The sequence below is a fragment of the Sus scrofa genome, chromosome 10, assembly GCF_054392235.1.
Source record: "Sus scrofa isolate SSC_HxYL_T2T_F1_AM1 chromosome 10, Sscrofa_HxYL_maternal_Yorkshire_Landrace_v2.0, whole genome shotgun sequence".
In the NCBI taxonomy this organism is placed as follows: domain Eukaryota; kingdom Metazoa; phylum Chordata; class Mammalia; order Artiodactyla; family Suidae; genus Sus; species Sus scrofa.
The window spans coordinates 57,839,169-57,853,169 of NC_139392.1; the positions used below are offsets into that span (position 1 = coordinate 57,839,169).

At 46.6% G+C, this 14,001-nt stretch overlaps 2 protein-coding genes across 7 annotated transcripts in view; one reads left to right on the top strand and one right to left on the bottom strand.

Moving 5' to 3' along the window:
• Nucleotides 1–1,601: 1,601 nt before the first annotated feature.
• Nucleotides 1,602–13,908, bottom strand: IDNK (IDNK gluconokinase). The gene is made up of 6 exons (XM_005668037.4): nt 13,831–13,908; nt 12,900–13,078; nt 10,605–10,635; nt 10,101–10,187; nt 4,710–4,753; nt 1,602–2,798 (listed from the first exon to the last, which is right to left on the bottom strand). The coding sequence occupies exons 1-6, from the start codon at nt 13,906–13,908 to the stop codon at nt 2,429–2,431; spliced, it is 789 nt and encodes a 262-aa protein (XP_005668094.2). The 3' UTR covers nt 1,602–2,428.
• The window catches only part of FRMD3 (FERM domain containing 3), a 407,701-nt gene continuing 406,532 nt past the window's right edge, over nt 12,833–14,001 (top strand). For 2 of the 6 annotated variants that reach the window (XM_021064660.2, XM_021064662.2), the window contains exons 1-2: nt 12,833–13,062; nt 13,708–13,849. The gene's annotated coding sequence lies outside the window, so the exon portion shown is untranslated. Of the gene's footprint in view, nt 13,333–13,707; nt 13,850–14,001 lie in introns of all 6 variants that reach the window. The other 4 variants (XM_084979808.1, XM_084979815.1, XM_021064663.2 and 1 more) reach the window with 4 other exon arrangements.

The following is a 14,001-nucleotide window of genomic DNA, read 5'->3' on the forward strand; positions in this document are numbered from 1 at the left end:
TGTGGTGTAAGTCAGCGGCTACAGCTCCAGTTAAACACCTGGTCTGGGAACTTGCATATACCTGGGTGCAGCCCTAAAAAGGCAAGAAAAAAAAAAGTCCCTGGTGGATGGCATCTTTGAAGTCAACCTTTTTTTAAATTTCTCCCTTCTTTCACTCCCATGCACTGAAAGTTTGCTCATGAGAGCAGTCTCTAGTGAGGAACACACAGGCTGTGAGTACTGACCCTCTGAAGGTACTTGGTGACACCCTGTAGCTTACTCAGTGAGTGTATGACAGTGCTGCACCTAGAGCCCAGACTTTCCAGGGCCCTGATTCCAGAGCCTGATGTTCAAGAGGTTACCCCCATCATCCTGGGCTCCAAGGACGTCATCCCAGATGCTGCTTGATTTGATCTGACCAGGGGGTGGAAGGAGACCCTGATAGAGGTTAAGATGGAAGACCTCAAAACTTAGAAGTAGGGGTTCATGAGCTCCCACATAGAAAAGAGGAGAAGTGGGAGTTTTCAACCTCTGGCCTCCTATTCCAGGAGATGACAAATATTACAAGAACTAACATTTGTCAAGCAATTACTGTATGTTGGATTTTGGTCTCAGCACTTTGCATATGTTATCTCAGTTCTCACAACGTTTTGGAGCAGGCAGTGACCCTGTTTTGTAGAAGAGGAAAATATTTAACCTGTGTTAGGGAGTCCTGCCAGTTGGAATGGTAAGTGATATATGCAGGACTGAGGAAATCTATGGCTGGCCACTGCAAACTTTACTTGCCTGTCCCTTCTTCCCAGGTCATAGTGGCTGGGCAGGGGTATGGCCAGGATTGGGTGGGGAACGGCATTCCACAGCGCCTTGACCCAGGGACTTGACTCTTGGTGACTGGAAGGGTTCTCAGGGATAGAGGCTTGTTCTTGCTATGCACCCCAGGGCCACCAGAGGGCAGTACTGGCCCACACCTTAGTTTCCCTGCAGTCATTCTTAGGAAGAATAAAGCCATGGTTCTTAGCCCCACCAGATTTTTTTTTCTTTCTTTCTTTCTTTTTTTTTTTTTTTTTCCAGTCTTTTTAGGGCTGCACCCGTGGCATATGGAAGGTCTCAGGCTAGGGGTCGAATCGGACCTGTAGCTGCCGGCCTATGTCAAAGCCACAGCAATGCAGGATCCAAGCTGAGTCTGCGATGTACACCACAGCTTACAGCGATGCTGGATCCTTAACCCACTGAGCAAGGCCAGAGATCGAACCCACCGTCCTCATGGATGCTAGTCGAGCTCGTTAACCACCGTTTTTTTCTTTTTAAATAACTATTTTCTAATGCCCCTTCACCATCTTGAAATGAAATTGATTCCTCATAAAACTTAAGCAAATAATATACTTTAACTCTGAAAGGAGAAAAAGGAAAGTAACATGTAAGAAACTGATGGGTTTCAATATGATGCTTGGACATGGCTACACTAGATGAATACAGCAGTAGGGCGAGTTTGATGCCTTGCCTGTCAAGTCACTGAGAATGAAAAATTACAAATGCAGGTGGAAGTTGTATTCTTGACAGAAATTCACTGATTTTTCTGAAATGGTAAACCACTTGGTGAAGTTAAAAACAAACAAAAAAAATACAATTGTCCCTTTATTGCATTCTTGGAAAATTCAGTGTATATGAAATGACACTGCAAAAAATGCTTTTATTTATGTATAAAATAGATTCAATCTTGCTATAATTATAAACAGGCTGCTTCATTTGGTCCCACGTGAAAGTCTAGCAGAATATTTGAAAATCATTTCTTTCTTGCAAAAAACTGAGAACTCTAGCTGGTCCTGGAGGATATGAGAGGCCCTGTCTTTCCACCCAACTGAGACTCCCTGAGAGCCAGGGCTTTGTGTTACAGCCTCAGACCCTCCAGCGTGCCCATCACAGTGCCCAGTACAGACTCAGAGTACCATGATTAAGTCCTTTCTCTACACCCGAGGGTGACATATATATATATATATATCTGTATGTGTATATACAGATATATTAAGAGGTGTGTGGTGTATGTAATGTGACTGCTCATGAGTGGTCAGTTTTTTGTTTTTCTGCTCCTGAAACCAGTCTCCAGAGGGTACCAAGGATGGCCAGATTTCCTTGATTTCACCGAGTACAGGCATGATCAAGAATATTCTAAATAAGATGAGAGAATCTCTTCTGATCATTTGATGGGGTCACATGAATTTAAATGTCAATCGAAGCTTTACTTTCAGTGTTTCCTTTTCTCTGAATATGCCAGAGCACAATGACAAGAGTAGCAAGTGTATCGCAGATGACTAAAACTCCACCCAAACAAGCCTATCTCAACACATTGCAGTCTGTTCACCTTAAGACGAAACTAGAATACATTTCAACAAGGATACTAGAACACGGTTTGGGGTGGAAGATACAGATTTATGCCTAATTCTGTTCTTGACTACTCATATAAATGATTCTCATTTCGTTTTAGAGATTCCATAATTATAGCAATTATCTCTGAAAGACTTTTGTCCACACTGATTTGGATGAAATTTTCTGGAGCAGATGGGGGCTCCAGAGTATCGAACTGGGACTGTAATAACTTAGGGGGCATAAAATGTCCTTGTCTTCTGAGTAAACGTCCAGAGATGACTTCAAACGACCCAGTCAGATGGACCACAAGGAGCTTCACCTCAGCGGGCTTTTCTTCCTTCCCCAGCTCATCACACTTCAGAGGTGCACTATTTTTTCCGTGTATTAAGATGTCTCTGTATCCTTTCTTCAGAGCTGAACAGGCTAGAACTACATGCTGTCCAGAGGCTACATCTCTGTTTAGGAAGAAGGAAAAAAAAAAAAAAAAAAGTGAGAGATGTTAAGAGTGAAGACATTTAAAATAATTGTCAGAGTTACCGTCGTGGTGCAGTGGTTAACGAATCCTATTAGCAACCTTGAGGTTGCGGGTTCGATCCCTGGCCTTGCTCAGTGGGTTAAGGATCCCGTGTTGCGGTGAGCTGTGGTGTAGGTCGCAGATTCGGCACGGATCCCGCGTTGTGGCTCTGGCATAGGCCGGCGGCTACGGCTACAGCTCCGATTGGACCCCTCGCCTGGGAACCTCCATATGCCGTGGTAGCGGTCTTAGAAAAGGCAAAAAGACAAAAAATAAAAAATAAAATAATCCATGTCAAGTCTAGGTCGAGGACTCTAGTCCCACTTCTCTGACAGTAGAAGGTCTTACAAATGGTGGCTGAGTATCAGACAGTCCTGGCTTTGAGGTGAAGCCCTTCCACTAGTGAGCCCTCTTGGGTAAGGCATTCACCTTCCTGAGCATTACCTGTTAAGTGGGGCTGAGTACCTGCATATAGGATTGTGGTGAGGGAGTTTATCAGGGTGCCTGGCAGACAGGCAGAGCTTGCTCGGTGTTGGCTCTGCCCCATGGATGTAGGATGTGGCTTAGCCCCTGCCTTTGTGTGTGGGGGGCTGCCGGCAGATGCGAACTTGGCTCAGGCTCTCCACAGGTGTTCAGGGATTTGAATTTCACAACTGGAAATTCAGGAAAGGAAAGGAAAACCAGTGTGTGGTCCAAGACCAGAGGTGGGGGCGAGCCTCTCTTCCACGAAGCTGATGTGTATCACCCCCGGGCAGGAGAGGCAGGTAGCTTGGGGCCAACAAGGAACGGAATAGAGGTGAAAGGTCAATGCTGGCTTGAGCACTGAGAATTCTGAAGGGGCCAGCCTTGATCTATGGCCATTGGAGACTGGAGACCCAGTGAATGGTGGGTGTTATTACAACAAACCTATATACCCGAGCCTCCCATCTCTTCCCAGGGGCCATGAGTGAGAGAGCTTTTTTATCCTGAGCCTGGAGGTCTGGTTTCTAGTCTCCTGAGGAGCTTCACTTCTGCTTCCATCACAGGTCAGTATAGTTGATCTCTGACAAGTCCATTTATGTTGGAGGCCCAGTGGGCAGGAGTTCTCAAGCCCTGAAACCCCAAACCTTAAAACCCTAAGCCCATGCAAAGACAGAGCTGCCAGGCATGTCTGTGCGGTGTAAAAAAAGTAAACTGAATTTTTAATCCTAAGTGTATTCTAATTTTATATGGCCCAGATGGTTTTAGATTCATAAAACATGACTTCACCTTAGAAAGCAAGATTTAAAACCCAATCCCTGCCCCTTCTTTATCCTTCATGGTCCAACCAGGATTCCCAGGGATCAGAACCAGGGATGGCTGGTGGAGGACCTCTTTTGCTCAGAGGCATGCTGCAGAGCTCATCAGTTTGGGACTAAAGTCCTGGGGGTGACAAATGACGCCAAATCTTCCTGGTTGTCAGAGCTTGAAGTAGGAGGAAATAAAAGTGGTGGCTAAGATATAGCTATAACATCATTTTTAAAAGCACTTACTATATATATTAGGTACCATTCTAAGTGCTATCCATGCTTCATCTCACTAATTTCTCACAACAATCTGTAAGAACTATATTTATCCCCATTATAGAAGCCAAGTGGCTGACCAGAATTCCCAACCAGTAATTGTGGAGTTGTCTAGAAGGTTGATTGCAGACTCCAACTAAACTCTAGGACTGTGGCTGATTAAAATCATTGTCGGTTACTAGATAGAAGGGGCACTTCATTTCTGGGATCCTTTATCATCAGTTGGCTATGATTTCAAGTCATTTTCCCCCTGTACTTTCTGATGGGTTTTCTTTACCCCCTGGCTTATCTGAGGTTTGATGCTTTCTTACCTTTGTAAAATGTCATGCAAGTTGCAGAGCCATGGAATTCTGTCCTGAAATTAAAGCAGACACAAAGTGGCTTTTCTAGGTATTGTTTTTTTTTGTGCAGAAACATAATCATGTTCATCAATGTTAAGGTCGAGAGAGATCTTGGTGGTTCTGAGGAGTAGGCCAGGCACAAGGCTAAGAGGTCAAGTCACTGTGCAGTTAAGCGCAGAAACATCTTCCTGGTCCAGGTGTCAGAGGCTCTTTTCACAGTAATAAAAATTGCCCTAAAATGCCAGTGTGTAACTCCCCTGTCTAAATCTCTGTATTATAAATATATTTTCTCTGGTTCTGATACGGTTACAAATCTCCTTTATTGCAGTGCATGATTCTTTAGGTGCCTCTGATCTCAAAAGTAGAAAGGTACTCACAGAAACCCTTAGGTCAGCTGCTCCCTGGTCCTATTCTTCAAACCCTCCAAAAACAAAGCTCCCCTCAGATAAAAGCATTCTAAGAATTTTGTATTTTTCTAGAGAAGGTAGAGGAAGTTTACATAGGACACCCTACAGTGCTTCACAAAGAAATCCTGGCATAAATAATGACTGGCCATAATGCATTAAAATTTTTTTTTTATTATGGAAATTTTAAACACATACAAAAACAGACAAAATGGTACAAACTTCTTTGTGCTCATGAACCAGCTTCAATGATTTTCAATTCACAAAGAATCTGGTTTTGTGTTTGTCCCAACTATATCCTCACCTGTGCCCCCTTTATCTCTTTGATGCATATTTGAGAAACATTGAGTCTTTAAAAATCCTTTCTCGAATATTTGATTATGACTACCATTTTACTTAGGATTTTTGCATTTGTATAATTGAAGTTGACCTGCATTTGTTTTCATTTTCTTTTTTTGTCTTTTTAGGACTGAACCCTCAGCATATGGATGTTCCCAGGCAGGGGTTGAATTGGAGCTGTGGCCTATGCCACAGCCACAGCAGTGAAGGATCCAAGCCATGTCTGCCGCCTACACCACAGCTCATGGCAACACCGGATCCTTAACCCACACGGCAAGGCCAGAGATTGAACTCCCCAGGATACCCGTCTCGTTCCTTTCCACTGAGCCATAACGGGAACTCCTGCATTTGTTTTCTTGCATAGTCCATGTTAAATTTTGGTATCAAAGTGATACTAGCCTCGTAAAATAAGTAGAGCGGCTATTTCTTTCTATTCTTTGAAGCAGCTTGTATACAATATATTATTTTTATGGCCTGAATGTTTTTGTCTCCTCAAAGTTCATACCCCCAATGAGAGGATATTGATGAAGTCAGTAATGAGGTTTAGATGAACTTATGAGGCTGGGGTCCTCATGATGGGATTAACACCGTCCTAAGAAGAGACCAGGGAGTTAGTGTGCACTCTCTCTCCTGCCTCCACTGCAGGGTGACATGTGAGGCAGGTCAGGACTGGATGGTCAAGACCTTGGGTGACCTGCTGAGGAGTGGACTTCATTGTCAGTGTCTTATAGAGGACGTGGACACAAGAGCTCCACATTTTGTGTGCATAGCGTTTGCAAAGAAAGGGAGTCCTCAAGATCTCCTTTTCACAGACTCCGGAACTGGGCAAAACAGAGGAGGTATTAGAGCAAATTCACTGAACAGGCTGTAAGTAGTTACTACAGATGATAAATATCTTGGGGATGCCAAACACACAATGTCTTAGGAGAAAGAGAGGAGGAAACATTACCCAAATGAGAATCCCTGCATTCTAGGTCCCCTTGTTCCTCATAGTCCCTCCATGTGGGGAGGAGGGGGGCCATGTACCCCGACCCCACCCCTAGCCCTTAGGGCTAAATCAGAGCATCATGAGGACAGAGAAGGCTTCCCTGGCCTTCTGGATGGGGATGATGGTTAAAGGGAGGGCGCTCAGAGGAACCAATAGTAGAGGAGTGTGTCCAGCATTGTGGGGGGGAGGTGGAGAGAGGGCAAGGGACGTGGGAGGGGAGCAGAAGGGATGAGGGACTGGTTCTGTCTGTGCAAAAGTGAACTTAAGTCGTAGAGGAAAGAATGCATGTAAAAATAATAGATATCCCAAAAGACATGGAAGATGAAACAAAAGACATGGAAGGTGAAACAAAGGGTGATGTATTATGTGAAATAATTTTTCAATACTGCTTAAATTTTCTCTACAGGATAAGTATTATAATCATTAAAAAATTCTCGGAGTTCCTGTCATGGCTCAGTGGTTAATGAATCCAACTAGGAACCATGGGGTTGCAGGTTCGATCCCTGGCCTTGCTCAGTGGGTTAAGGATCTGGCGTTGCCTTGAGCTGTGGTGTAGGTTGCAGACGTGGCTCAGACGTAGGCCGGTGGCTACAACTCCGATTCGACCCCTAGCCTGGGAACCTCCATGTGCTGCAAAAAGACAAAAAAAAAAAAAAAAAAAAGACCAAAAACAAATTCGAAAATCCTTCTTTTAAGTAGACTTTGAGGTTGAAGTCTGCTCAGATGTCACTGTGGGCTGGCAGGACATCAGGGACCTGGCACATGGGGGAAACTCACTGACTGGCGGCTTGGAAATTAATCACCATCAGGCCAATCACGGACCACAGCCTAGGTGGCATATCTTTTTGCACCAGCGCTGTCTGATAGAGCTTTCTGCCCTGATGGAAATGCCCTCTCCCTGAACCATCTGGATTAGAAGCCACCAGCCACATGTAGCTAGAGCACTTGAAATGTGGCCGTGTAACCTAGGAACTGGAGTTTCTATTTAATTGAATTGAAATTTAATTGAAATAGTCAGTTAAACAGTTGAGGATGGGAGCCCTTGATGTATTCCACTTAGGTTCCTTCCCTTCACATTTCAGCCTTCTGAGCACAAAATCCTCCGGAGACTCTTTTCCCAAGGCAAACTTGGACCTCTGCCTCGAAGGCTCTACCTCATGTTCAGCATAGTACTGGGAGGGAGGGGGCTGGTTGCCAGGGCGACCAGGAGGGCCTTGGTGCCAGCTCAGCTGTGACCCACACCTTCACTCGTAAGCTCGCTGGGCTTTTGGCAAAAATGTAAACCGTTTGCCATTTTTACTTCTTTCCCTGTTCTGCTTCTCTCTAAAGTCAGGCTAACTTGTACAGCTTCCTCTGAATATATTTAGTAACTTGTTATGTTTCTTCCAGTAACTGATAACCTTTTCTTCTGTACAGTAAATTCCTCTTCTGAATTCTACTCTTCACCCCTCCCATCCGTACGGCTCACTTAACAAGCCTCACTAGGGAACAAGACGAAGGATGTTCAAATGCCATTTTTAAATCCATCCATTTGGGTTGTTTTACTTTGTTCCTTAATTTAACTTTTATTGGCATTTGCCAAGGAGAAAAATAAAATAACCCTGGCACAGTCATTTTACACACTCCACAGAAATGGTTTCTGTTACACATATTATGTACACAGATACATCAGCAATAACGATAGGACGTGATCTTTGCTGAAAGCCTCAGACATTTCTTTGCACATTTTTCATATTATCTCATTTAATCCCCCCAGGTACTCAATGAAATAGGTCCTGTCACCATCCCTACTTCACAAGAGGAAAATGAGCCACACAGATACTAAGCTATTTGCCAAAGGTCACACAAACTCAGTGGCGGGGCCAGGTTATCTATATTATGTCTATTACCTCTAGCACAATCTCATTATTAGACTTAAATTATTACTCTGTATCTCTTGTAGGTTTCCCTTCTACCTTCTAAAGTCAAGTGTTGCAAACTTAATTTTGATGGTTTAACTTTGAACTACTGCGAACTCAAGGTGTACTCCCTAAAACAAACAGAAACCCTCAGAGTGCTCTAGAATTAGATCTAGGTTAGTGACTCCAGTCCTTCAAGGCAAAACAAAGAACGTGGGGCACAACTGGGGGTGCGCCAAGGTCACTGAAAGCAGAACCACCAGCATTGCTCTTTGGCCAGTTCCATTCTGTACCTGCCTTTTGGACACCTGGGCACCCACCCTTGGTGCTGCTGCTCCCTGCTGCTCTGTGGACCCAGCCCTGTATAACCCACCCTCATTAGCCTCTCCTGGGTTACAGCCAGTCACACCAATGAATCCACAGTTTGTGACTCTGGTTTGAGAGAGACACTCTATGAAAGGGCCTTATGACAGTTCATAAAAGAATGAAGGGCTAGTCACTCAGTCTTCCATTCATTCACAAATGTGCCACGAATATCTTCTGACACGTACTGTGTGTCAGGCTCTGGGGATATATAATGGTTCATGGCCACACTCCCTGCCCTTTTGGAGGTAAAAATCTAGTTGCAGAGATAATTTTTTTTTTTTTTTGTCTTTCTGTCTTTTGCCTTTTCTAGGGCCGCTCTGGTGGCATATGGAGGTTCCCAGGTTAGGGGTCGAATCAGAGCTGTAGCCACTGGTCTACGCCAGAGCCATAGCAACGCAGGATCCCAGCCGTGTCTGCAACCTACACCACAACTCACGGCAGTGCCAGATCCTTAACCCACTGAGCAAGGCCAGGGACCGAACCTGAAACCTCATGGTTCCTAGTCAGATTCGTTAACCACTGTGCCATGACAGGAACTCCCAGAGATAAATATTAATCAAATGCTCACACCATCAAATGCCACACTGCAACTGGGACAAGGACGATAAAGGATATGGTGCCATGAGAGTTTAATATAGGACATTTTACCTAGTAAGTCAGGGAGAGTGAGAGCTTCCCTGAAGGATGGGCATGAAAGCATGTGAAGCACAAGCAGGGTCACTGCAAAGGGGGGGCAGTGCCTTCCTTACAGTGGGAACAGCAGACACAAAGGCCCTGCAGGGGGAAGCATGGCGGTAGGGTGATTGAAAGGGGCAAAGGTGGTTCCAGTGGTGACAGGGAGGGCGTGCATGGCACCCAAAGAGATGAGTGAGGCATGTCAGTCTGGCTCGACCACACCCCTGTAGGAGTTTAGGTGTTTGGTCTTGATCCTGAGATGGGTGGGAAACATCCAGAGGGACAGTGGAATTTACGAAGATCACTCTGGCTTTGGGGTGGATGCCAGGGCCTGTGACATGGTAGGCTGACAGGTCCTGGGAAGAAAAGATGAACTTCCCCACATATGAAGCACAAGAGAGCCTCTGCTCCCTCAAGGATTACATTCTGCAGATCAGAATCCTTCAAAGTATTCTGGCAGAGCCCGCCAAGCTGGGGCAGAGGGGACATCACTCCTGATGCCGAGTTTCAACAGGAGTTTCAGGGGCAAAGCTAACATAGGTGGCGGACCTCCTGTGCACCTGACTTTTGGAGCAGTGCATGTAAGTGCATGACTCAGGAACTTCACTACACCAAGCCCTGCAGGGATCTTAACCTGTGTCACCCAGCTGGATCATCTGTGTTGGAAATACAGACAGACAGTGAAACTTACCTGGTCATTCAGCGGCATCCCCTTTCCCATCTTCATTCGATTTTCCTCTGGGTGATAGTCATCGGCATCATAGAATTTCCATCCTAGCTTTAAGAACAAAGCGAGAGGGAGTATGTGGCAGGTAGTAGGGCCCATGCGACAGCCATTCTGGGGCTACCTGTGGGGCAGGTGTACAAACAATCCTGTCACCCTCTTCCCCACCAGCCTGAGAAGACCCCCCTCCCTCCAGGTGCAGGAGGAGGAGGTGTGTAATGCCACTTCACTAATTCCGCCCACTTCTGCAGCTCTTTTTTTTTTTAAATTTATCATTCGTCACTATTTATAATCACCAAGGAGAAAACCAAAATTGCTCCAGTGGGTTTCACAAGCTGCCTAGAGGTGTCTGTGATGAGCTTACAAACCTCTCAGGCCAAAAGAAAAGGCAGGCAGGGAGGGGAAGGGGAGAGAAGCAATGAGACCACACGATGGGACTACTTGTAATTGGGAGGCATTAGAACAGTTTACCTCAGATGCCAGCAGGGTGCCGATGGTCGATCTGTAAGAGGACACAGGTGGTCACATGACTGCCCTTTCCCAACCTGTGCCTCTTCAATCAGACAAGCCCTGGGAAGCAGATGGCTTCCAACAACTTATGATACTGAAATTGTGAGACAGGTGCTCCTGACCCTGGCGTTTAGAGCATGGCTTTAATTTTCATGAGGAATTTAAATGAAATAATTGTCTAGTGATCATTAGTCCCCCTCCTCCACCTCCCCCCAGAGCAATGCATAAGATCTCACTAAACTCCTGAAATTTTTTCCCTTAAGTTTTTGGTTCCTGTTTTATAGATATTTTTCAAGAAAAAAACACTAAATTAACAAAGTGATATTTGGAGGGAGGGGTCTGACATTTTCCTTTATTTTTTCCCTAGAGCACCCACCACCACCTGGCACACCGCACGAGTATTTATTCCCTTACTGTCAGCCTCCCTTACTAGGATGTGAACTCTTTGAGGGCAGGGATTTATCTCTGTCCTGCTCACTCTATGTCAGTGACATCGAGGAAGGATTCAGCTCAAAGAATATATACTAAATGCACAGATTTCATAACCATATGCATCATATGGCGCAGACTCCCCTCATCCAATCCACTGTGTAAGGGGCACATGAATTGCACAGCAGCAGAACCAAGACCACGACTCCTGACTCTCACTACCTCACACCACAGCAGCAGTTCTACATTCTCCAACTTCTTCAGTCACACACAGCAAGGGATTTCAGGCTCCATATTTTATTTCCAGGTCAAGGTTCCCCATCTTGGGAGTTCCTGTTGTGGTGCAGTGGAAATGAATCTAATATCCATGAGGATGCAGGTTCGATCCCTGGCCTTGCTCAGTGGGTTAAGGATCCAGCATTGCTGTGGCTGTGGCAAAGCTGCAGCTCCGACTTTACCCCCAGCCTGGGAACTTACATATGCCACAGGTGCTGCCTTAAAAAGCTAAAAAAGGAGATCCTGTCATGGCTCAATGGTTAACGAATCTTACTAGGAACCATGAGGTTTCGGGTTCGATCCCTGGCCTTGCTCAGTGAGGATCTGGCATTGCCGTGAGCTGTGGTGTAGGTTGCAGACGCGGCTCAGATCCCAGGCTGCTGTGGCTCTGGCGAAGGCCGGCAGCTACAGCTCCAATTAGACTCTTAGCCTGGGAACCTCCACAAGCTGGCAGGAGTGGCCCTAGAAAAGGCAAAAAGACCAAAAAAAAAAAAAAAAAAAAAAAAGCCACAATAATTTTGTAAAGTTAAACTAACCTACCTGGAGCAAGGGTCTTTAATACACACCTGACCACAAGAGCAGTTCCTGATTCAGAAAATTCTAGAAGGGTACTGTATGCCTTTAAAGTTTGTGATGTTTTAGTTGTTTTTTTGCTCTTTGGTGGAATGCCGCCGTAGCCTCTTCTGATAAAGGGCAATGTTAGACTTTGGTCTAATCAGGAAGCCAAAGACTTCCTCAGCCCCCAAGGTGGCCAGACTAGGCTGGGCAGAGGCTCTGTGGTGTGCAGTGATACTCCTTCCCCGCAAACCTTTAGGGGTCACTCTTCATAATAATACTGAGTCCTTCCAGTGGAAGGGGGAACACAATAGATCAGAGGGTTAAATTCACTTTCCAAAATCTAATCAGAAAATTCCAGGGACCGGGTGGGGGTAGCTGGCACTCCGTCCAGCCTGACAAAGACGAGATTTGCCCCTGCTCTTTGCGCCTTGCTCCCTTCCACGCTCTTCTGACAAAAGGCTCCCCAACATAGGCACTGTGACAGCCCAAGCAGCTCCAGGTGGCGAGTGGAACCCGTTACTCCATGTGAGCCCTGGCAGGCGCCTCTTCACAAGACGCTTTCGCTAGAGCCCCTTTCTTAACAGAGAACCCTTCAGGCCAGGCGCTCGGGGGTGAGCAGGTGTCCCAGGTCTCTACTTCCTCATCGGCAAAGGAAAAGAGGAGACTCCCTCAGGTCCTCCAGTCCCCGTGGGCCCGGAAGGGCCTCTGCAGGCGCGGAAGAGCCTTTGCCGCCCCGCACCGCCTCCTCACTGCGCCATCTGCGCCCCCACCCCTCCAAGACCTACTTCCCAGAGCCGCTCACTCCCATCACCAGCAGCACATTTGGCGCAGCCATTCCTTCCTGCTTGGCTCCTCCCCGCCGCCTTCCGGGGCGGGTACGCCACGCCTTCCTAGCCCGGGGGCGGAGCCTCACGCCCCTCCCCTCTAGACCCCGCCCCAACAGCGCCCCGCTGCCCCACCCTCCCTTCCCTCCCCAGCCTCCCCACCTCTCACCTCCTTCGGACCCGCGAGACGTGCCCCTCCTCCCGCGCCCCTGCCCCGAGGAGACCCACCCCGCGCTGAGACCCCGCCCCCAGGCGCTCCGCCCCCCCCGCCGCGACCGCGGAGAGGCGCACCCGCGGCGCTGCTCCCCCTTGCAGTCTCTCCACGGCCGCGGGTAAGTGGTACCGGCGCTAGGTGCCGGGAGCTGGCCGCAAACCCCTCGGCTCGCGGGCCTCTTCTCCTGTACCCCACTCCGCTGCAGGGGAGCGTCGCCCTTTCCCAACGGATGCTGCTGTTTCTTCTCCACCAACAGAAAGAGCTTTTATTTACTATTTTAAAATAATATTGTAAAAAGAATAAGCAGAAAATGAATCCACACCTTTCCTCACTATGCGGCGACAAAGCATCTGTTCCCCAAATGATCTCCTTCTGTATAGATAGATAGGTATGAATACTTTATGAAATTGGGGTCATGCTTGTATACAGTGTTTCGTAACCTGGCGTTTTGTCACAATATACAAGGCAGACTTTTTTTGGTGTCAAATATAGACTGGACCGTAGTGACACATGTGATGGCTCTGTTATTTAATCTGCTCTCCTCAGGTAAATTACTTAAGAGGAAGAAATACCCCTTTAAAGGGCCCATTTGCTTTAAAACAGTGTGTTAACTATGTACCTTTTAAAAGTACTTGGTTAAAAGCACTTCTACCGACTTTCTGTCCAACATCCTCTGTTACCCAAGTTTATATTGCTCTGTGTCCTTGAAAATAATAAAGCTGACATAAAAGCATTTATCTAATGTGCTTTTTTTCTTACTTAGCACAAATGAGTGACACCTCAGTGTTCCTGGATGGGGATTATACAGATGAAGAAATTGAAACCTAGAGGGACAAGGTGACTTGCCTAAGATCTTGTGGCCAGTGAACATTTCCTGAACAGCCACCATCCGCAGGGCTCCAAAGGTGAATTCTGTTACCCTCCAGTTGCTCCCAGGCGGGTAGGGAGATAGAGGTGTAAGCATTGCTGTAACTTGTGCTCTGCTTTACCAGCTCCTGGGGGGGGTGGGGGGTGGGGTGGAAGAACACTTCCCGTTTCTTTCAAAGTTCAAGTCGGA